Source organism: Falco biarmicus, chromosome 1 (assembly GCF_023638135.1).
Source record: "Falco biarmicus isolate bFalBia1 chromosome 1, bFalBia1.pri, whole genome shotgun sequence".
Lineage (NCBI taxonomy): Eukaryota > Metazoa > Chordata > Aves > Falconiformes > Falconidae > Falco > Falco biarmicus.
In genome coordinates, this window is record NC_079288.1 from 77,542,060 (window position 1) to 77,564,675 (window position 22,616).

At 42.2% G+C, this 22,616-nt stretch overlaps 1 protein-coding gene across 8 annotated transcripts in view; it reads right to left on the reverse strand.

The window, feature by feature from the left end:
* Positions 1-19,696, reverse strand: part of ABLIM2 (actin binding LIM protein family member 2) — a 144,836-nt gene extending 125,140 nt beyond the window's left edge. For 5 of the 8 annotated variants that reach the window (XM_056351359.1, XM_056351342.1, XM_056351332.1 and 2 more), the window contains exon 1: positions 19,540-19,695. In XM_056351359.1, the coding sequence (XP_056207334.1) occupies positions 19,540-19,555 (16 nt within the window). In that variant the 5' untranslated portion in view covers positions 19,556-19,695. Of the gene's footprint in view, positions 1-19,539 lie in introns of all 8 variants that reach the window. The other 3 variants (XM_056351366.1, XM_056351352.1, XM_056351376.1) reach the window with 2 other exon arrangements.
* Between the last annotated feature and the right edge of the window lie 2,920 nt (positions 19,697-22,616).

Consider the following 22,616-nt stretch of genomic DNA (forward strand, 5'->3'; position numbering starts at 1 on the left):
GAGCAATTCCTTAATGCAGTCCAATCCTTACATCGGTAATCATTTTAGCTACAACTGCTATTGGGGCTGTGCAAAATAAGATATCTTCTGGATGTGCTTCTCTCTGCTGATTAACCAACTTAGTTGCACAAGCCAGTGAGACGTTAGGTGCCAAAAGAATCTTTAAATTAGCCGCTGTGACTTGCAGAAACCTAATTTGACCTAGCTTGCAAGCTCAGTCATTCTAACAACATATTTTTCATATTATCAATCACAAACCAGTCCCACCTCTTTAAGCTACTCTACTAGTAATACTTTCCTGTATCACTAAGCATTAGAAATTCCAGCACTATCTCAATTTTAGTCCCTGTTCTAACACTGAGCTGAAACAGGAGTTGAAAAGTCTGGTCTGAATTTCAGTTTGGAAGATGGGAACAATACATGCTTAATGCCTCAAGCCATACAGCTTGATGAGCCCCGTCATGTTACAGTTTCATCACCTGACACCACACTGACAACCCAAGGCAGATGGGTTTTAACACCATGCATTGTATCACTGATTTCACGACAATGTTTTTAGACAGCTTTATATTTCCAAAGCACCATGAGGAAGACTAACACGGCATCTTTTCCAATGGCAATTCTAACTGTCAAAGGAACAAGTTTTCAGTTCTTCACTCTATGAAAACACGAGCTTTATACAAATACAAATCGAGTAAAACTTCAGACTTCCCTTGTTTGCTAGGGGGAGTCATCTCAGCTAACTTCAGGCATCCAGAAATTCAGAAAGTAGGTAAAGTAGGTTCCCACTATCATAAAAGAGACAGAAACTTCCCACTATGAAGTTTCCCACTGCCACCACAGGCTGGCACAGAACATCCTCTGGAAGTGCCTCTTTCCGCTCAGTGTTGGGCTAGCTCAGGCTAGACAACCAACGCTGATATCTCTAGTCAGATGAGATAAATCCAAAACTGACTGCATAAGTGCTCACTGTTTTCTATGCTTGTCTAAAATTCTTTTGGGGATTGTGAGTTTATTTCCTATGCAACCTATGTCCGAATCTCCTAGATCTCACTGTCACTCAGCTGGCACCTCTCCTGATCCTCCTCATCAATGCTTCTTGTGATTACAGGGAGCCCTGTAAGCATATGAAAAGCTTATTCTTCATCAGGAAAACAAAAATACAACTTTCTAAACCTAAGCCCGCCAAATTATTTTTTTAATGATTATACACAATTCTCAAAAATTAATGTTTTTTGGAAGTTAGATTTTCAAACAATTTGGGGATGCTAGTAACAACACTTCAGTACCAAGTATCAATCCATTACTCCAGCAATGCACTGTACCATTTTCTACCTTTTTGTGCTATTCTCCAAGTACCTCTGCATAATTATGAACTTGTAATTGTGAATTATTCCAATTTTATTGGCTATTTAGTCTTTTTCTAGCCTCTTTCTTTGATTTTCCTCTGTAGACATGAATCCATTATCAATTGTTCACATTTTGGATGCTCATACTGGTAGAGTGTATACTAGTACGAACATTTAAAAAATATGAAAGATATTAGCGCAGCATTTCAGCTGTATTGAGGTCAACTGAAATACTATGTAGAGACTCAAAGACCTCCATAGATATTTATCGTGATGGGTTTGGCAGGTAATAACATAGAATCTTCGGAGGAAGGATCATAATTACTTTGTATGTCTATACAACGCCAGCTTTTGTTTCCTGAAATGCTGCTGCCCATACCAATGCAAGTTTAAGCAGAAGGAAGTTAGTAATTCACAAACAAAATCACTCAGCGAGAACACTGTGTATGAAACTGGGCAAACATATTGTATTCAAATCAAAGATATTTTATATAAAGGTTTAAGCATTGCTTTTGGGCAAGAATTAACAATATGTGGCAACGTGTAATAAAAATGAAACATTTTTAATTTCTAAGCTTTAAAATTAGGCAAGGGAAGAAGTCTCTTTCTGAATCAGTATTCCCACAGTGTGACAAACTCTTATTTCCCAATTCTGATTACATAAGTCCAGGTTATAACCAAACATTAAATGCATGTACAAACCGTTGTCTTTAATGGTAACTCATACCACAACTTTACAGATTAAGTGAAAAAGACAGAAAGAAAATGAAAGATGCCTCTATTAGATGAAGGTTTGTAAAACAATAGAAAACCTCTGCATATAAACACCTGGGAACCACTGGCAAACACAGGTACTGCCCTGAGGACAGAGAGGAAGGGCCAGAAACTCACCAATTACTAAACCCAAGAGGAAGAGAAGAGCAACAGGTTCTCTGGAGTTGAGAAACAGCTGAAAGGGGTGTTTCTCAATCAGGAGGTTGCCTCCTGTTCTTTGGCCCTGTTAATTTGCAACAGAAATGGCTTTTCTTCATGTTCTTTACTTAAGAAAATGTAATTTTGCAAAGCATACCTGCATTTGTTGTCAATTTTTCCTTTTAACCAAAATAATAAGTACCACCCCAAACAGTAGCTAACCATTTCTGAAAAAAGGAGCAATACTGTATCATTCTATGATTACTGTCTATTATCTAAAAATCTAAGATTTTTTGATAAAGTATTCTTTGTTTAAGAGGGTGTCATGGAGGTTTTCTATATGCATAGTAATAATATTACTTATTCATAAGTACAGCACTAATGCAGTGCCATTCAGTACGGTACCTGAGAAAGCGGCAGAACCCCTGCACCTCTAGTTCAAGAGCATTTTCTGCTATGCATTATAATTTGTTACTTTTAACCCTCCATTTAACTTTCTTTCCAATTGCAGGTCAAATCCATCACTGAATTCACACCATCAGACCAACAACTGACAGTCTGCTAGCACGGTTATACCTATAAAGATGTAATCAACACTTATTTACAAATTGATTAGGCCAATTCTGGTTGTGAATTCCACTTTACAGCAGGAAAACTGCTGTAAACTATTTCTTTCTCCTCCAGATAGGCAGGCTATGTGTCTGACACTACAGCACTGTAACAGCAGTCCCCGAGGAACCTCCAGCTGACTGACAGATTTCCCCCTTCCGTATTTGGTCTGTTAATAATTATCAGAAACTAGGAAAAGACAGAAAATAAACATCATAATCAGTCTGAAAGCTACTGAGACATTTATTCTGTATGTTCCCTTTTCAACCAGTAAGATTACACTTGTACAAAGGCACAATTATAACAATCACTTTAAAGTGTATTCTTCTACTCACACAGTAAGATTTAATTATTTTACTTAAAGCACTGATCCAAAACCTTTCAAACACAGTCAGACCTCAAAGGCTTTAATGCTTATATGCTAATCCTAAACTCTGCTATGTATCAATCCATTTATTAGTTGTCTGATGAGGTATGGACATAATTAGAAAACGGAATAAAATAAAATTTGCTTTTTTAAACTAGAAATTGCTCTATCTTTTAAAAAAAAATCTTTTCTGCAATAGCTTTTACGATCATTTTACAGACAATTTTATACTAATGAGATTCTACCTCTCCTATAATTTCCTACATATTTTACATTCAGTCCACAAGAAAATAATGGTCTCAAGATTCAACTTTAAATCAAGACACTATCTTAAAATTGGCCTAGTTGTAGTAACGACATACTAAATTAAAAATTGGAAGCTGGACACTCTACAATGCAGAAAATCTACAGAATATTAGAAATGCATTGCCTTTATTCTCAGGTCAGCTGCACAAGAGATTAGATCTTTTAATTATGTCACAGAATGGGAAATAGAAACCTTGAATCCATTCAGCTGTTCAGTTTATGACCTGGAGAATTAAATCTGACCCCTTACAAAATACATTAAAGCATCACGCACACCCCAAAACATAACTATGGTTTTAAAAGTCATGTAACTCTCAGCTGGTATGCCATTATGCTACAGAATAATTGAGTTTCCACTGAAAATATACATGTCTGTATTTTTTGGAAGTGCTACTTGAGAGTCCCAGAAGCATTGCCTTGCTGTCCTGCTGTAGCTTTAAATGTAATTTTAATCACGGCAAAGTCAAGTTTAGCACTCCTACACACTATATTTAGAACCACAGAATAATTTAGGTTGGAAGGCACCTCTGGAGGTCATCTAGTCCAGCCTCCCGCTCAGCACAGATCCCACTAGATCACGTTGCTCGGGGCCTTATCCCATCCAGATCTGAAAATCTCCAAGGATGGAAGGCCACCACTTCCCTGGACAACCTGCTCCAGTGCTTTACCACCTCCTTGGGAATTTTTTCCCCCTTTAATCCGAACTTCCCTTGTCGCAAGCTGTCATGGTGTTGAGTTTTGCCTTTTGCCATGCACCTCTGAGAAGAGTCTGGGTCCATCTTCTCTACAGCCCACGAGGAGGAGCATGAAGACTGTGATCTTCTCCCTCAGCCTCCTGAAGGAGCCTGGCTCCTGCAGCCCCTTCTTGTACACCCAGCCTCTGGTGGTCCAGGCAACCCATTCATGGACCTTTGCCACTTCATCCCAGTGGCAGGACCCTGGCATGACAGCAAAACAGATTTGCCTAAAATCCCTCTCTAACATGAACATCATCACAAGTGAGTGAGGACACACACTTTAAAGCAGAATGATTAAAATTAGCCTTCCAAACTCATATTTAGCATCTATCAAAAAGCCACCTGGAGTTCAGTGCTATTGAACACCTTTAACTTGCACCATCTTTGCTCATCCAGGTGTTTTTTTTCAAGGCCACCTTACATCATATCATACTACATGCCATAAGTAATAAAGCAACACTCTTCTCTCTGGATCTGCCATAAGGAACTTCAAGTGTCCTGGGTGGGTCAACATTTCCGATCTGAACATCCAGCTTTAGATCATTGGACTCTAACAGAATAGAAGCTAATTTTAGGCACACTCCTGTATAAATGGCTAAATGAATGACTTTTTTTTTTTTTTTTTTTTTAGACAAATTCAAAATAAATTTATTTTCCTAAAGTGCTATCAATCACTATGAACATGCAGATTTGCAGCAGGCTGGCCCGAAGACCAACCCTGAGAACTCAGTAGGAATTTAATTACAACCCTACAAACCAAACATTAGACACACAATGACCTTGGCAATCCCACCATCAAAAAGTCACAGTGAAACAGAGAAGCCAAGCTTTTTAAATCTATGCCTAAATCAAACATACAAAGAAACCAACCTGGTTTACAAAGTTACCCATTTGACATTGCAATTTGCCTTAGAAATAAGGAGGCATTTTGTTGTGACAGTAAATACCAATGCCACCTAACCACATGCCTATGTGTCACAGGCGTTACTGCACAGGTATCCAGTTTCCAGCCTCTACACTCTGCACAGGTTCTTTGCAATTTAAAGAACAGGCAATGAGATTAACACTGCTAATCTGGCTGCATTTTGAAATTTGACTCACTCTTCGACACGGGAGCTCTGGGAATTTTGACTGCAATACAAGTAGTATTGTTAAGTCTCACAATTTTATCACAGCCTTGAAATACTTGACATTTTAAATTAAGTACCATCACTGGGAGATAACTGATTATGCAGCAATCTGTTCTTTATTTTTATATTATTTTAATTCAGTTCTAGCTGTCTTTGTTGCAGAAAAAAGATTAAAGGTTTTTAACATTTTATAAAGTCCCCTCATCTGTGTCCTGTACGAAAAACATGAAATCCAAATGGTAAAAAAAGAGGCTCCAACTTACATTCTGGTTTACAGACCCTATTGCTTGTGATTTCTCCCTTAACCATTCAAATGTGTGCACATGGCCTAATGAATAGATACAAGATTTTTGCTTCTGCTTGTATATTATCTGCTAAACTAACGATACTACAAGTATTAAAAAAAAACAACCACAAAACATTAATATAAGATCATTTAAAGTCCTAGAGATACACTACAATACCTTGCTTTAGAGCAAGAACACCAATCATACAAGTTTTATTGGGAAGATGCGTTCTCAGCGTGTTGGAAAGAGCAGATGCAGTAAGACGGGCAGCTCACTGACTGGTGTAGCCCCAATGAAAGGGAAAAATATTACATGAAAAAAGAGAAAAAATACTCCTACAGCAAGTGATATTCTTCTGGGATGCACCAGAAATGCCCCCTTTCATTCCACTCACTGATTTTACTGCTGCAGTAGGGGAAACAGGACGGTGGTGACAATGCCCACAGCTGAACAACTCCTGCCTAACCAAGGCAGGGGCCAAAAGCACCTCACCAACGAGACTGGTATAAAGGGACTCAAAACTGGCCCCCAGTCCTCCACCACTTGGAGTGAATCCTGAGCAGCTGGATCCATCCACATCTTTTGCCATAATACTTAATTCTCCAGCTCGTAGTCAACTGACGGAGCAGATGTCACCGAAATGACTTAACGCATTAAGCTGCTATTTGTTTAATTCTAATATGGAAAATGTGTCACACTTCACATAGTTTAGTATGTTAATGTACCACCACAGCATCCTACAGAAATCTTTTTTAATTCTATTCTAGCCCTATTTGCTTATTGATTTTATTTTAAATCATAATTAAAACCTGTTTTCTTGCTTCCTACTTACTTTTTTAAAGTGTGCTCTTAACTTCAGCTTCAGTTTCCTCAAGCTGAATAAACAGAACTATTACCTCAAATAAACAGCTAATGTCCTAGCATATTTTATCTACAATTAATTTGCATTAAGTGACATAAAACAGATGCAAACTTTCAGATAACATATTCTGACAATAATTTGCAGCACAATAGTTCACAGATGAGGGGGCTCTGGGGGTTGAACTTTACAGAATAACATTTTAGTATCTACGTCTGTACAAGAAAGCTGACCAAAGCTAGATTTGGAATTGGTCTGAGTAATATTATCAATAAAAAATATCTGAAATCTAAAATATTCTTATTTGAATCAAACTTTTTTTAAAAACAAAAGATTCTTCAAATTTTCAACTCAAGCTGTGGGGTAGCTTTTAATAACTGCAGCATGAAGTTTTCTTATGAGTGTGTAGTTCCTTACACTTCAAAGGGATTATACATGACAAAGAGTGTATCTACTCTCAAACTTGAAAATGATTCACCTCAAAAACATGCAAGGAATCAATTTCAGAATAGCTATTAAAACATTATTATGAGCACTACAAATGAGGAATTCCAAGCTGTAAACACAAATGTCCATTTCAAACTAAAGGTGCAACATAATGCCTACTAAATTTAACTCTTCTGTGGATTTGCATCAGATGTTGCAGAGCCTTATTAGCTAGACAAACTATAAGCATGTATTAGTAAAATTAATCCTCTTGCATGTAGCTGCACTCCTCCGATAAGTCAGCATCCCTAGCATTAGCAGTCCTGGTTTCTTGAGACTCTCTGGGCACACATAAGACAAATTTAACTTGCCAGCGCCTTACCCTGATGCTCTGCCATGGCGTATTTTGACAGGCATTCCCTACAGGGGCTTAGGCTTCAGGCCTGGCTTCTGTTTCATTGGAGGCTTTGTGTCAATAGCTCTGAAAATAAGCCTCATGAATTTCTCAAAATAAACTATTAATTTTAACAAATTTTGGAGTGTGCTTTTCAAAATATAGCTTCTGAAACAGGCTCCTATGGTTTGAACGTTAAAGCCCACTATTGTACAATATTAAGGATTTCCTGCAAAGAAACACCGGGCTGCATTTTTCTTTACAGCAGGTCCATTCAGCTTGACAACGATCAAACCACCGCTCCTCACCAGCAAGACTGCAACCACCCACCTGCACGGCAGGCGCAGGCACAACCCACTGTGAGACACCTCTGGAGCCAAGGCCAAACATTGGGAAAAGGCTTCAAACAACACAAAAAGCTGAAATGACTTTGTTCAGAAACGCAGTTCTTCATAACCACCTTGTGCCGGTGCTGCCTTTGGCCCCGCATGGACACCCCCCCGTGTGACCTGTCTGCTCCATGGCTCGCCTGAATGGCTCTTGTTATGCAGATGCTCTTTCCCCCAGCATTAAATTATACCAGTGGTTACACTCTTTTGGAATGATGACATGATCAAAAACTGACGACAAACACAAGAATATAGGAACTTGATGCTGGCATACAGAGAGCTTTATGGAACAATCCGTGTAGTGCACTTCAACCAGATTTTTCTTAAGATGAACTTGGTTGTTTCAATGTATTTTGAACAGAAGTGCCGAGTGGCTTGGAGTAGGTCCACTTTATCCGGACAAATGTACCCAGTAAACACACTTGACTCAGTACAAGCCCCCAGGACTGAAATAATCTTCACCACAACAACTAAGCTTTCAGTCACCAGGGGATACAAAAGCTGACATGCATTATCAGTCTGATCTGGAACGGATCACAAATATTTTCCAAATTATCTATTGTATTCATGTGACCATGACTGATGAAAGCGGCAGAAATTGAAAAATTGGAAAGTTGCCTCCATCCCCAGCTTCCCTAACCAGCTGGGAAAGGGAGACAGGCAAGCAGAGAGAAAAGCAGAGGCTTTTGCACTTTTCTGCACATATCTATAGCGCTGGCCTTCAGGGGAATCTTAACTTAAGCCTGCCTCTAGAGGAAAGAGCTGTATGTTATCTCTTTGCCATGTTACAGCACCTTTAAAGAGCTTTGAACAACTGGCAAGTGACAGTGGCAGCTGCTGGCAGGGGTCTGCTGGGACAGGCGTCACTGTGGGCTGCACAGATTCCTTGGTGGGGCTGCATGCTGGTAGCTCGGGTGCCAATAAATGCAGCCTTTTCCTACCATGTAAAAATAAATAATAAAAAAAAAAAAGAAAGCATTTTCCATGGTTAGGGTCTTGTGGGAATTTTTACTTTCATTTTATACGTGCAGTCTTACCTGATGGGTGACATCAGTTGCAATCCTGATTTTTTATTTTTTTTTTGAATGAAATCTCTTCATGGACATGATCCAGAGAAAAACAAAAAACAAAGGGGGGAATATGTAGGCTGCCTGGGGCATGGAGTTAACTGCAAGAAACTAGCTTTGTTGCAATTGGTTTTTACAAGCCTAACTCTTCCTTCCCTCCTTCCCTCCTTGAGCTGCTGAACAAGCTAAGGACCGGACATTATTTTTCAAAACTTAGCAGAAGATGGCAATCAAATTAAGTTTTCGGCTTCCTTTCTTACTTCTGGAGACAAATGTCAGCCACTCATGCCAATCACAACAATAACCCCAAAAGTATTAAGCCTTATACATGCGAAGTCAGAGTGGCCTAAGGGATGCAAGATTTAATTCAGACTTCGGTATTTCAGATTCTTCTCCTCTTAACTAATCCTACCAAAGAAAAGTCACAAATCTCTTCTCAGCTCTCCTGTGTGTACAAGCAAACTCCCCTCTCTTGTGAGCATTTTGCAGTCAATTGACCAAAAATATTGTTAAAAAGTTAATGTATTTGAAAAAATACGCAGCATCAACAATACCATAATGAAATTCTACCAAAAAGAAACCCTGACATCATAGAACATATATGTAAAGAGTGACACATCCTACCAAAAAAAAGGAAGGAGTTCCTGCAATATATGGCGAATCTTCCTAAAGAGATGATGTTATCTTTCAGCTTGGAACTAAAAATAGTATGGCTGTTTATATAGTACACACAGCCAGAGACAGCATCTCTTCCCAAAAGCTTCCAAACAACATAAACTGCAGTCAGATGAAATACAGGAAATATATTAATATAACAGCAATTACCCCATTAATTACATTATTTGTACTTAAATGAGTTCAAATCTTTCATTGCATTAATAATTTCTTTAAGGCATAGCATTTTAGGATGCTTATACAGAAGTATGCCACAAAAAGCCTACATTCATTGATAAAGAGACTTTTAACACTGACAGCAAGATGCAATGGTCATCTCAGAAGCAGCAGAAGAGATTGCAGCCTAGAGACAAAAAGGAATGAAACACGTAGGGCAACTTGTTTAGGGGTCAGTACAACAGCTCTCCTGGATGTGTAGCTCTTAGTGTCCATCCAAAGTCCCCTCCTCCCTACTGCTCAAGTGCTATACATAGCTGTCAAGTTGAAATGCCAAATAGCTTGTGACCAATATAGGTTCTTTGGTAACTCTTAGTTCTTCATAGTACCATAATATCAATGCAACGGAAATACTTCCCATAGCATAGATTCTGCAACAGCATAATCACCATAGTTTCCCTAGAAAATTCATAGGGGCTACCTGATAAACTTTGGTCCCTTGCCTTCCAGCACAATAGTCATGACCTGCCTCCCAGACCCAGAGCACGGAGCCACAGGGTGGGCTAAGACTACGAAGCTTGCTTTAAGACATCAGGGCTTGCTATTTACCCACTGCTGAGGTCTCTGTAAACAACACCGGAATCGCAGCTCCTTAAAATACATGCACAGGTTCACTCATGAAAAACAGGTTCAACTACAGAAAACAGAATATTTTTCTTATTATATATATATATATGTATAAACCAGTACAGCATTTTCTAAGCAAGCAGAGTGATTAGTACAAAAATGGAAAAGCAATAGGTTCATAATCTTTTATTGTCTGAAGACAGTTCTGCTTTTGCAAACAACTCAGTATCGGGATATGTGAGTGAAAACCACCAGGTATGCAGAGTAGTAGAAGATTAAATGGTTTATCAACGGAATTTGACCTATAACACAGACAATGTCATAAAAATAATTTAAACAACTAGAACTGATTATGAATTTCAGAACTGAAAGCGGTGAGCTTTTGATGTCCACAGTGCAAACAGCTATACTGAAAGCATTAATCGCCCTATTAAATACATAATTACTAACCTTAGGAAACATGTATGTGATCAAAATTACCAGGACTGCAGCTAGGACTGCCTCCAATATATAGCATTCCTATGTATTTCCAAAATTTATTTAGAAATATTTAGAAAGGCTCCGAGAAGCTGCCTTTTTCTAATTCACGACAAGACAGGTAAATCAAGCAATTACCCAACCAACGTTATGGCAGCTTCTGACAGCTTCAACTTAACAGCCAGGCTGCTTCTGCCGACTTGAATTTGCAGCTCGTGCTGTTTGCTGCTCTCTAAAGTAGGCATGACTATGGCACATTTCTAGATCTATATAGACCTTATGTGCTTCAGAGACAAAACAGAACACCCAGCCGAGCATTTCTTCAGAGCTGGCAGCATCAGACTCATACCCTTCACAGGACGCAGACCACGTTGTTCTCATGGAATATCAGCCTCGACCTTGGAAAAAAGGTCAGGCATATCACAAGTTAAAATTACAGATCTATGGAAAGACATGTGAAACAAATGCCTATCGCTTCAGCAGTTTTCCTGAAAATGTAGCATATCAATTCAGTCCAGAAAGACTATTTAACCCCAAAGTTTAGAAATAACAGGAGCTAAGGGTCCTCAGCACAACCTATGTTTGAGCCTTAAGTCAAATCCAATTAATGATACAGACACAATCAAATCTTCAGCAGTGTAACTGGGTAGCTCTGTTAAAATATTAAGCTCTACTAAGATATAAATAGAAGTTTATTGTTAGGCTGGCTTTCTGCAGACAAAATTTAGGCCACGCTACCAAAAAAATGAGCTAAAATCCAGTGCTAAGTGATGCATCGCTTTAGTACCATCTTGAAAAACATTCATGATCAAGGTAGACAAAATTAGCCACTGTTATCATTAGTCCCCCAGTCAGGACAATGGACGCAGCTGGACACAGGCTACTGGGCTACACAAACATTTAATCTGAGCTGGTACAGACAGCGTTAGGATCTTAAATAATGAAGATAAATGTGGCATACAGCAAACTGAAACACAAATGCTTATTACTAAAGGTCTTCCGGTTTGTAAGGAAAAGAAGCCTTCAAGATGCTAAAGAACATTGGTTGTTCTCACAGCCAACAGCATGCTAAGACAATCTCCAAGACGCTTGCTATCTTAGTTTTGTACCATTTTCATGCCATGGCTATCAGAATAAAGCTGTTATAAAGTTCACATCTAATTCTGTACTAAGGCACATAAATAAATGCCCCGGGTTCAGAGCGACAAAACACTGCAGCTCACAGTGGTTTCACCCATGGGTGGTAGATGCTTAGCACTTCTTGAAGTGCCAGCAGTGATGGAGAAGCCAGATGTTCACACCAAACTCTCTGTCCCAGTTCAGGAGGGGCTCTGGAGCTGCACATACATAACGTACCGGAGAGATTTGCATCTTTAGGCAACTGTTGCATCTTTAGGCAACAGATAGTTCAACAGTGGTACACAAACCCTGTTTCTCTCTAGGGCCTGGTGCAGGAGAACATACAAGTGTTCCTACACGAAGCTGACGCTAGTTGTTCTCCAATTTTCCGAGACAGGAATGAACCATCCAAACACGGCCAGGAAGACTGGTTGGTAAATGGCCACACAAAACATTCAAGATTAATCAGCCTGTAGATCTCTGTAGCACCTCAATGGGAGCTCTGCAGTCACGGTTATGGATGGCTTCAGATACCCACAGAAAATTCTGGATCACATGCCCTGAGGTCCAGTTCACAGCAGGGCAAATCTTCAAAGTTAGGTCAGGTTGCTCAAGCATTTGCCAATCATATTTTCAAAATCTCTGACGCTGGAGATTTCACAGCCTGCCTGGGCACCCTCCTCCAGGGTTCAGGCACTGTCACTGTTAATTTTTCTTCTCCTTACAACCAGTGGGCATTTCCCTTGCTACACCTCCTGACTGTGGTCTCTTGCCATTTTTCCACGCATCTGTGAGAGAAGCTTGGCTCCACCTTTCCTCCACCCACCCATTAGCGGGATGAGACCACAAGTTAATTTCCCTTGGCCTTCTCCTCTCCAGGTGGAACAAAAGCAGACCTCTTCACCTCTCCTTCCACACCACACACTCAAGTGATGCACACTGAAGCGCCTCTCGTGACACTTGCTGCACAAACCCCGGTAGGATTTGGGGATGGACTCTTGTTGACCAAGCAGGGGGAAACACTGCACCTGAGTATACACTAGTAGTCACAGAGAGGTTTGAGATGGCATGCAAAGCAGCGCTGCTTCTCATCACCAGTATCTACCTACTGTGTGCGCTCAGGCACGCTTCTGTCGCTGTGCCAAGGCTAACGGCAGAGCGAGGGGTTTTATTTAGTCTGAGCAGGACAGAAGCCGCTGAGTACGCTGAGGCCCCGACCACAAGCAGAAACCCTACAACTGGCACTCTTTGAGCCTGACTTATAGCCAGGTTAACAGGCAGCAGAACGTGAGAGCATATGTGCAAGTCACAGGGGTGAGGTGCTGGAGTCGCTGCCAGACACTTGCTACAACTCACAGTACAGACATACGCAGCCCCAGCTGTTCCCAATTGCCTTGTATCCTGGTTAAGGGATTTGGCTGCAAACCCTTTTCTATTCCCATCTTCCTGTCATCAAAGGTAAGAGTGGCAACACAGCCCGTTTCTACCATTTCCTTTGGTCTCTGTGCTCAACACAATTCTATATGCAACCTTCCAGGTTAGATCCTCTGTACCTGTACTGCATCTCAAATTGTAACCGAGTGATTGCTTTAATGCCACTGGTATTGCAAAGCCAAAAGAAACACCGGAGCAAGGCAAACCCTACAAGACTCCATAAAGCCAAACTGGTCAGCTGAACTCTTATCAAAAATCCTTAGCAGTCTGTTACAAGGTAAATACCCCTTTGATTTGCAGGTCCCAGCTAAGGAATACTTAGATCAGCAGGAGAAGAGAGGTAACGAATGTGAAAACAGACCAAAGTAAATGAAAGTAACCGAGATGAAAATAGAGAGGAAACTGTAAAATTACTTTTCATGACTTCTAGAGCATTCACATCATTTTAAACTGCAGTATTTGGAGCAATCTGGGACTTACAGATCTATACCTCAATAAACTCTCTTGACAGAGGTAAAAATAAGTCAAGAAAAAAACCTCAAGTGGTCTGTGATAAGAACTCTCCAAATTAATCACTGCATGTAAGGCTGCCTATTCATTTAGTCCCACTTCGCGTTGCCCAGCAGGAAAGTTCCCAGCATGTATTTAGACATCAACTAGTAAACTGCCTTACGTATTACTTCTGAAATTCCCTGCTATCCATGAAACCTCCAGTCCCGTATATGTGAGGGGAAGAAGGTATATGACCTATTTTCTAAAGCGACAAAAGCTCTTGCATGACACACTGAGCAAAACAGGTTCTGTGGCTGCTTCTTCATATGATATGCATCAAACTTTAACTCCTACTTCACCAAGGATTTCACCATCGGAACGATAGCACAGAGATTCAATTTTACTTTGTCATCCTCTGAAACAGACTTGAAGGAACATAACTACTGTACTGTACTGTACGCTCCACATTTATACCATATCCAGTTATTTCACTCCATAAACCAGTAAATGTAAGGAATTATTTTTTTTTCTCCTTGAAGCTTAAACGAACTTGGCAAGAAGAAAGAGGAAGAACGTTGGACAATCACACTTCATCCTCTTCTGAAGTATCAGAGTACATCATGCTAGGAATAAAATGATAGAAAAGGTACTTGAAAGCTTCCCAAGAACTGAATGCTTTATTTGTGAGCAGCTACTACTACACAGTAACAACAGAGATACCACACTTGTTCCACAGATCCATCATAAGGAGCAACTGCAGTCTGTTACTGTTTCACAATAACAATGCTACTTAAATCTAAAAATAACAGTTTCTAAATAGCAAAAAAAAAAAAAAGTTTTTATTTTTTAAAAAAGCTGTAATACAAGAACAGCAACATTTTTAAAATATCACTAGTGATCTCCTACAATTCAGGAATGTTTATTTTTCATGGCCAACTGCATTTAAACTTTGTTTTCCTTTGACTACAGATCAAGCAACTTGTCCAATAGGATCAGCAGTATCTCCAAAATAGAGTTATTGATCAATCTGACTAATGGCAGTGGAAGAATTATTTGCTTTTACAAAGCAGCTCCTAAAGCAGACAGAAATACTCACTGAATGGAGTTTATATTCCTCTCACATTCCTTTTCTGAAATGGAAAAATAGATAAATGTGCTTATTGCAAAACAATATTCCATCTAGATTTCAGAGCACGAACATCAACTAATAAGCTGTTGAAAAAAACATTCCAACATTTCAGATGATAGCAGCTAAGGACCCTGACACACTGCTAATGGATCCTGACACAGGGAATAATCTAAATTCAGAAATATTTGCCTTAAGGTTATGTTTAAGGATGCAAACAGCGAGCCAGCAAAACGTCCAATAATCTCAAAGGCTGATCTGCTGCCCAGCATCTGACGCTGGGCTTGTGCAGAGGCACAGCTCTGCTGGCTGTGCCCCCTCTCATCCTGGCACTTCCAGAGCTCTGCTTCCAAAAGCCCCAGGCAGCACAGCCCATTTCCACACAAATATGTTTAATTCATTACTATGAGTGCTGGATGCTTGGTTTGAGAACCCACAGTCCAAAGGTGAGCTAATGGCACCAGCAATCCCCTAGCACGATGGGAAAATGCAGCAGTGAGCTTGAAGTAACAACAGTCCAGAGAGATGCGTTTCCATTGCTAAAAGGCTGAATTTGTGTAGAGGGGGAATGATTTGTCAAATGAAGCAAATCTAAAACCAGGGTTTCCTCACTTCTTGAAGCTGGCATGCCCACTGAGTAGAAGAAGGTAAGAGAGGGAAAAGGTGTCCTGAGTAGCCCTGCTTTGGTTAATTTTTAAATTTTCTTTACATTTATTAGCCCTATTGGGCATTAAGTACATAAGCCATTAAATATCTTGAGAAGGAAAACTGAAAGTATACTGACTTTAACATCATACTGAAATGGCAGTCAGATGTGTATAGATACTAGCCACGAAGGACACTCATTACTGTACAGATGCTGCACTGCAAACAGGCAAGTTGGCAAGAAATAGACCTCGCTCAGAAAAAGCAGAACTAGCTAGCTTTCTAGAGATCTGCAACAGTGCTGAGGCAGCACACGAAGGCCCATGGCAGCCCGGAGTTACCAGCTGATGTGCCATCACCTGCTAATCTCTTCTGACCTATTTCATCTTCTCATATCTGTGCTATATGTCCTTATAATCCAAGAGCATTATGCCATTTAACAGATGTCATCCGTTGAGCTAGAAATGCTTTTCTAAAGAGTAAACAAGAATCTTCAACCAAAAATCTTAAAGATACGGCCTTCTCCTTTTTACAGTCTAAGAAATTATATACAGTCTATGAAATTCAGCTTCACAGGAAGAAAATACCATCAGGAAATACATGTGATTGCTTATTTTTTCAGGGAAACATGGTTAAAATGGCAATGGAATTAAATAGTTCTACTTCTGTTTAATTACAAAACTTGGAGGACTGCATGTTATGATCTGCACACATTCATTAGCTGGAGAACTCCAAAGCAAATCAGCCTCTCGCTGCTCCTAGCTAGTAATTCAATGTGCTCTTCTACTAGTGCTCAAAATGAAGGGCTGAAAGTAAAACACTCTATCTAACTAAAAAATATACTACAGTCTGAAACAGTTGTACTACTGTCTCCAGAGACAATTCTTACCAGCATATTTACACGTGAACTTTGAAAAGGAATTACGCATCTCCCAGGCAGAGCAGGACCCTGCATGACCAACCTGCATAACCTCTATTGTAACCAGAATCACTGTGTTCCTGCTCCATTTGGGCTGTGACACTCCATTAGCTGTTCTCTGATCCACGCAATCACATTTTCCCTCTAATATAATAGTTTAAAGACTAAATAGCTGTGTGAATTTGTGTCATGACATTTAATTTAATTTAATCTAATCTAATTCACCTAGTATGTAATTAGCTCTGCAATTCCTTCTTTTTTTTGTACTTAAACAATAAACACCATGTTACCCTATTTCTGGGAACTGACGGGAAACTCATTTTCTCAATCTCAAATTTTTAACCTACTCTGTCCTTCTTGCTATGATTTCAAGATGGAAAAGAACTGGACTGATAACCATACCATAAACTCTTAAAAGTACATTTAGAATCCTAACGTCACAGCCATGCCATATAAATCTCATAGGTATAAAAAGCAGTGAATGGGCTTGCTCTTGTAACTAAGTTTCAGCCATGATCAATAGTAAATATATAGAAGGTGGCTGAGGAAAATCACATGTGGAAAAATTTAATGACAACATACACAATAATGTATTTGAGCTGTGTTTTACTGTGTCCCACAATCATATGCTTTCTAGATTTAAAATTATAGCACAAGTCTGCAGAATGACGGTTCAAAGTACGGACTACCGAGCCACTTCAAGTTATATTAACTGCATCTATATACTACAAACTAAATCACGTTTACCAAATATAAGCATTTCTGTATCTAACACCAAATCTTATGATTAAAATGGCAAGGCAGCATCAAACACTGAAACCCTCTTGATACAGGCAGCTAATGACGTGTTGCACTGGCACAAGAGGGGACCCAGACTGCGTGAAGGTTTCTGGACTAACAAGCACAGATCTGCAACAGTTTACTTCATCTCAAGAGTAACAGGAAGAGCGGGAACTTCTCCTCGATTACCAAACCCTGCAGCAGCAATTCCCTGAACCTTACGTGGGGCTGATTTTAATACCACGTTGCACCCTTGTTTCCTTTGCAGAACCAAAACCATTTTTCTGTTACAGTAAGCACCAAGCTCTGAATTACAGCCTTTCCGTAGTAATTTTAGTGGCAATCTTTTGGAAACAGTGATTTTAGTCAAATTGTGGCATTAAATTTGCTGTACAATACTTGCCCCATTGATGTTAATGGAAAATTGTCATTGATTTTTCAGAGATGTGGGCTCCTCACATTTAATTTACCACAAAAGTTGATTGTAGTTGTTTACATAGTCCACATAGACATGCAAAATCAAACATCAAAGCTAAACCAATACTGTTAAAAGTGCCAGTTGTTCGTTCAAATGAGAGCTAAGAACTCTCAGGGGGTTTTTTCCACTCTTTTTTTTTCCCCAGGATGTTATTTTTATCTTGGCACTGTTCATTTTTGCCATTTCATTTATACCATGTTTGGTGCAATTACTGAGATAGAATTGTGTCAAGTCTCCTCTGCGCTAGGCTGTTATCTATTAACTTTTCTACCGGGTTTATAACTTTACAATCTTTTTAATTGGTGTTTTAAATATTGTAGATACACAACTTTGGACTCTAATATTCCCTCTACCAGATTCAGTTCTACCACTACAGAATTTAAATGTTTCACAGTATTTCATATTCTTCAGTTTGAAATCACAGACAGGTAACCAAGGACAGGATACTGTGGTGGAGTTTAATCATCTCCAGTGCAGGTGTCACTACCTGTGTCAAGCACCTCAATTCCCTTTAAAGACAGGGAACAGACTCAGGATTTCTAGCACACGACTCAAGATTGCCCTGCAACATGCGCTCGCTGCTCTCACCTGCACCACAGCCACCCGCCTGGGCCAGGGCGCTTCCCCTGCGAGCACCGGCATGCCAGGAGGAGATGACCAGCACACGGGGAAATACCCACACCTTCAAGAGACATGAGGAAATGCTAAAGGAGGATTTTAGTTCAAGCCTCCGGCAGGTGCCTTGACCCAAGGTCTCGCACTGTTCTAACGGGGAGCTGGTCTCCCTCTTTGTTTGCCCTCACTCGGCTCGCTGCGAGGATGGGATATGATTAAGCATGTTGACATACAGAGCCACCACGTAATTGTAGCTATTCCACGTCTCCCTGTTGTTGTGGCAGAGGGTATATTTAGCAGCTAGTTACCCTCAGAAATGAAATATACAATCAACTCCCGAAGCCTCCTCCTTTCCCCTGGGAGAAATTTACAAATTTACAAATGCCCAACCCTGTATTTGCCTTAAAGACTGTAATATGTTGCAATCGACTGCACCCTGAAGTAACCACCCCCCACTGCCACACAATGCAGATAAACGCCGAATCGCTGGAAAACACAATTCCAAGTCAGTTCTCCAAATCTGCACGTATGGCAGGATACACCGCTTCTGTATTGGCGTGGGCAACTGGATCCCTCCGGGTGGCAATGCCAGCCAGGGCTCCATGGAACCTCTGCGACTGCCACCCCCCTCTATCACCACGGTACCTCGGGAGAGGCAGAGCCTTTGGCCCGAACACCCCCCGGCAGGCCGGCCGCGGAGGGGTGCAACAGCCCGCCAGCCCCCTCACCCACATGCCAGCCGCGGGGCCTGGGCCAGGCGCCCCCCGAGCCGTGCGGCGGGTACCGGCGGCGGCGGGGGCAGCACGGGGGGGCGCCTCCCGCTGCAGGCGGCCCAGCCCGGCCCGCGGGGCTCCCCGCCGGGGCTGCGGGCGACGCCCGGGGCGGCACCGCCGGAGCCCCCGCGCAGGGTCCCGCCGCCCCGACCGCCGCAGCTCCGACCGACCGCGCCTGCGGCAGCTGCCCTCGACATACGCGCACATCCACATATGCATATTGTATAGGGTGGCTTGGGGTCTTTTTTTTCAGGTTAGCAATTTCCAGCCGGCTCCCCCTGCCCGCACCCCGGTAAGCAGCATCACGGCAACGTGACGGACCCCGGCAGGGAAGCAGCAACGTCCCCTGAACGGAATACCGGGGGGCTCGGCTGCCCCCGCGCCCGCGTACCTGTGCCGGTGCTCATGGCGCGCAGAAGGGGCCGCGCCCGCCGCCGCTCCCCGCCGCTCCCGCCGCCGCCGCCCGTCACCGCGCCCCCGCGGGCGGCACCATCCCCGCCCGCCGCCGCCGCGCAGCCCGCAGCGGGGCAGCCGCCGCCGCGCTCCGCCCCCGCCGGCAGGTGCCGCGCACCCACAGCCCCGGCGCGGCGCGGCGGGCACCTTGGGAAGTGTAGGCGGCTCCGCGCCCCGCGGACTACAACCCCCTCCGTGCCTTGCTGCGGCCGGGGGGAGGCTCCGGCCCCGCCGCTGCTGCGGGCAGAGCTGCTGCAGCCCCCCCGCCGCCCGCAGAAAGTTCCCCGCTGCCGCGGCGGGGGCCGCAGCCTGCGCTCACCGGCCCCGCCGGCTGTGCATCCAGCCCCCCCGTGCTCTGCGGGCGAGCTCTTCCTCCGCATTTTCCTGCCCGACTTGCGCTCGGTTTGTGCGATGCCCAAGCAAAGCACATTGGTGCACGGGTGCTTTCGCGTGTCCCCAAAACGCCCGGGAGTGTCGCTGAGGGTGTTCGCGCTGTCCCCGGGCTGCGCCGCGCAGGTGCTCGGCAGCGGGTCCGGCTGTTCGGGCGGGGCAGGTGCTGCTCTCTGGAGCAGGGGAGCTGTCACCCATCCTTCGTATTTGAAAGCAGAAGGCAATGGTTTATTCAAGGCAGCTTATTGTTTCAACATTCTGAAAAATCTACTAAAGTTCTGGAAGAAATAATGTTTTTTTAAAAAAAAAAAAACCAAAACAACACCAAAATATGTTTTAACAAACCCAGCAGGAGCCGGGCGTAGTTACGTAAGGGTGTTGCATTGCACAGCTCTGCTGGTGTTGACTTCAGGCGGGGTTCAGGGCAGCTTGGGGGTTACAGAAACAGCATGAGGAAATAGGGGTGTGAAGACTTGCTTTGCATTTGTATCAGTGCTTATTGTGCTCTTTTCCACCGACAGTTATCTAAAAGTTAAAACTTAACCAATTGTTGTAACCATAAAAACCGACAGAACTTTCCCACCCTGCACCAGCGATGCAGCCAGGTGAGCTCTGTAGCAGTGCTTAAGAGCCAGGGTTTGACAGGGCATTGCAACCCTCTGTGTCAGTATAGCAGTACAGTGTGGCTCTCGTGTTGTTCCCCTGATGTGCACTGAGAACTCCCAGAGATATTGCTGCCATCGGGAGGGATGTGGACCTGTGCTCAGAGCAGCTGCACAGGATCTGACAATCCAATCCGATGTCCCTGCTGAGGGGACCTCCCAAGCCAGATGTGTATTCTTTGTATTAAAAGAACCTTCCGTGGATTTTCCTCCATTGTTTTGTCCAGTTGTTGTTTGAACCTATGCACACTTCACGCAGCTACAGCATCCTGGGCAAGGGATTTCACAGCTGAACTATGTGAGGTGTGAAGAACTGTCTGCTTTAGGTTTGAGCTTGCTATTTGATATCTGCTCGTTCTTGTAGTAGAAGAGTTGGCAAACATATCATTCCCTATTCACATTCTCTGTGTCATTCACGAATTTATATTGCTCTATCAGATTCTATCCTTCACTCCTACTTTACTCAGTCATTCTTTAAAACTGGCAACTTGTAACTTCAGTACCACGCTGCTGTCTGTCACTTTCTGTCATTTGTTTTGGAGTTGCATCGTTGATTGTTTAACATCATGTTTTGCTAAGCGCTTTTGTTACCTTTTTTCAACCCTGTGGTCTTCTACCAACCATTTTCCATTGAAAGCTGGCTAGCTGCACTGAAGCATGCTAGCTGAGTTGCAGTTGGCCTTGAAGAAGTTCATTAAGACGCAGGTGATGCATGAATATCCATGTATGTATGTATGTTACGTATCACAGTAGCAGAAATGTGTAGAGCATCTCAGTTGTGGCTATGCAGCATCATCCATCTTGTCTGTTCTGCATTTATGCCAATGAGATCTGGCTTCCAGCATCACTGTGATTTGTGGTTTTGATCATGAACTATCTTTGCAGATAGTAAACATCATGAGTTCAAGGCAATTTTTCTGTGACGCTAGTAAGCCTGTGGCTATGCAGAAGTGTTGCTTTAAAAGCTAAATTAGACATAACTTGTTGTATTGAAGGTGGTGGGCGTGCAATCCATAATGGATGTAAGGAAGAGGAAACTGCCTTGGGCTTTAAGGCTGCTGAAAGATAGTTTGAGCCTTCTCTGGGCAGCAGTGCGGAAGGAGACTGCATGCTTAAGTCTTTGCTTATTCATTGCTGTGAGAACCCACAAGAGGGTTTTGGAAGTTCTCTTTACCAGTCATAGAAAGGTCCAGGTTTCTATACAAATGCCTGAAGTGCCTACATGGTGCCAAACTTTGGGGAGCACTGTGAGGAACAGGTCATGGTCATCAAAATTCTCCTTGTTTAGGTCAATGTCACCTGCCACAAGCTTAATTAGGAGACCCCATGACTCAATGGCAAAGTCATGTTCTGCCACTGGTAAGATCCCATTACTCCAACCAATGAACTGGGGAGTTAAGAAGCATTTTCAAGGCCTACTGTCTAAAACAGATCTCCAAGCTCATCCAGGAGACAACAGGTAAGGAAAAACCCTGCCTAAATGGCTTTTTGCAATAGTTTAATATCATGGATGGAATAGATGACACTAGCATTACTTGGAAAGAGGTCAAAGTTCAATGTTTGAGTGATCTATGGCAAAAATAGTTCCCAGCGTTTATTCTGAATTCTGTTGGATTTGGGTTATCCTTGCTCTCCAGAAAGACATTGTCTCTTTTGCTGAGGAAGCTGGCTGTGAAAGGGTTGATAGCAAAAGTGTGGTGCAATTGTTGGCTTCACAGTTAAAATGAAACCATTCAGAAAGAGTTACAAGAAGGTTTACACTAAACAATGTAAACCAAGCATCCAGTCTCACAGAAGAAACAGCTGAGATCTTTCAGGACAATGATCCATCCTGAGAATGGGCAGGTACAGTCATCAAGGCACTGCAAGACTCAGTCTCATTACCAATCCAAAGCCCAGGCTAGTAGGCAGTCATCTCTTGATTTTCATTTTTAAAAGCCATCAGCCTGTCCAGCCACTGCAA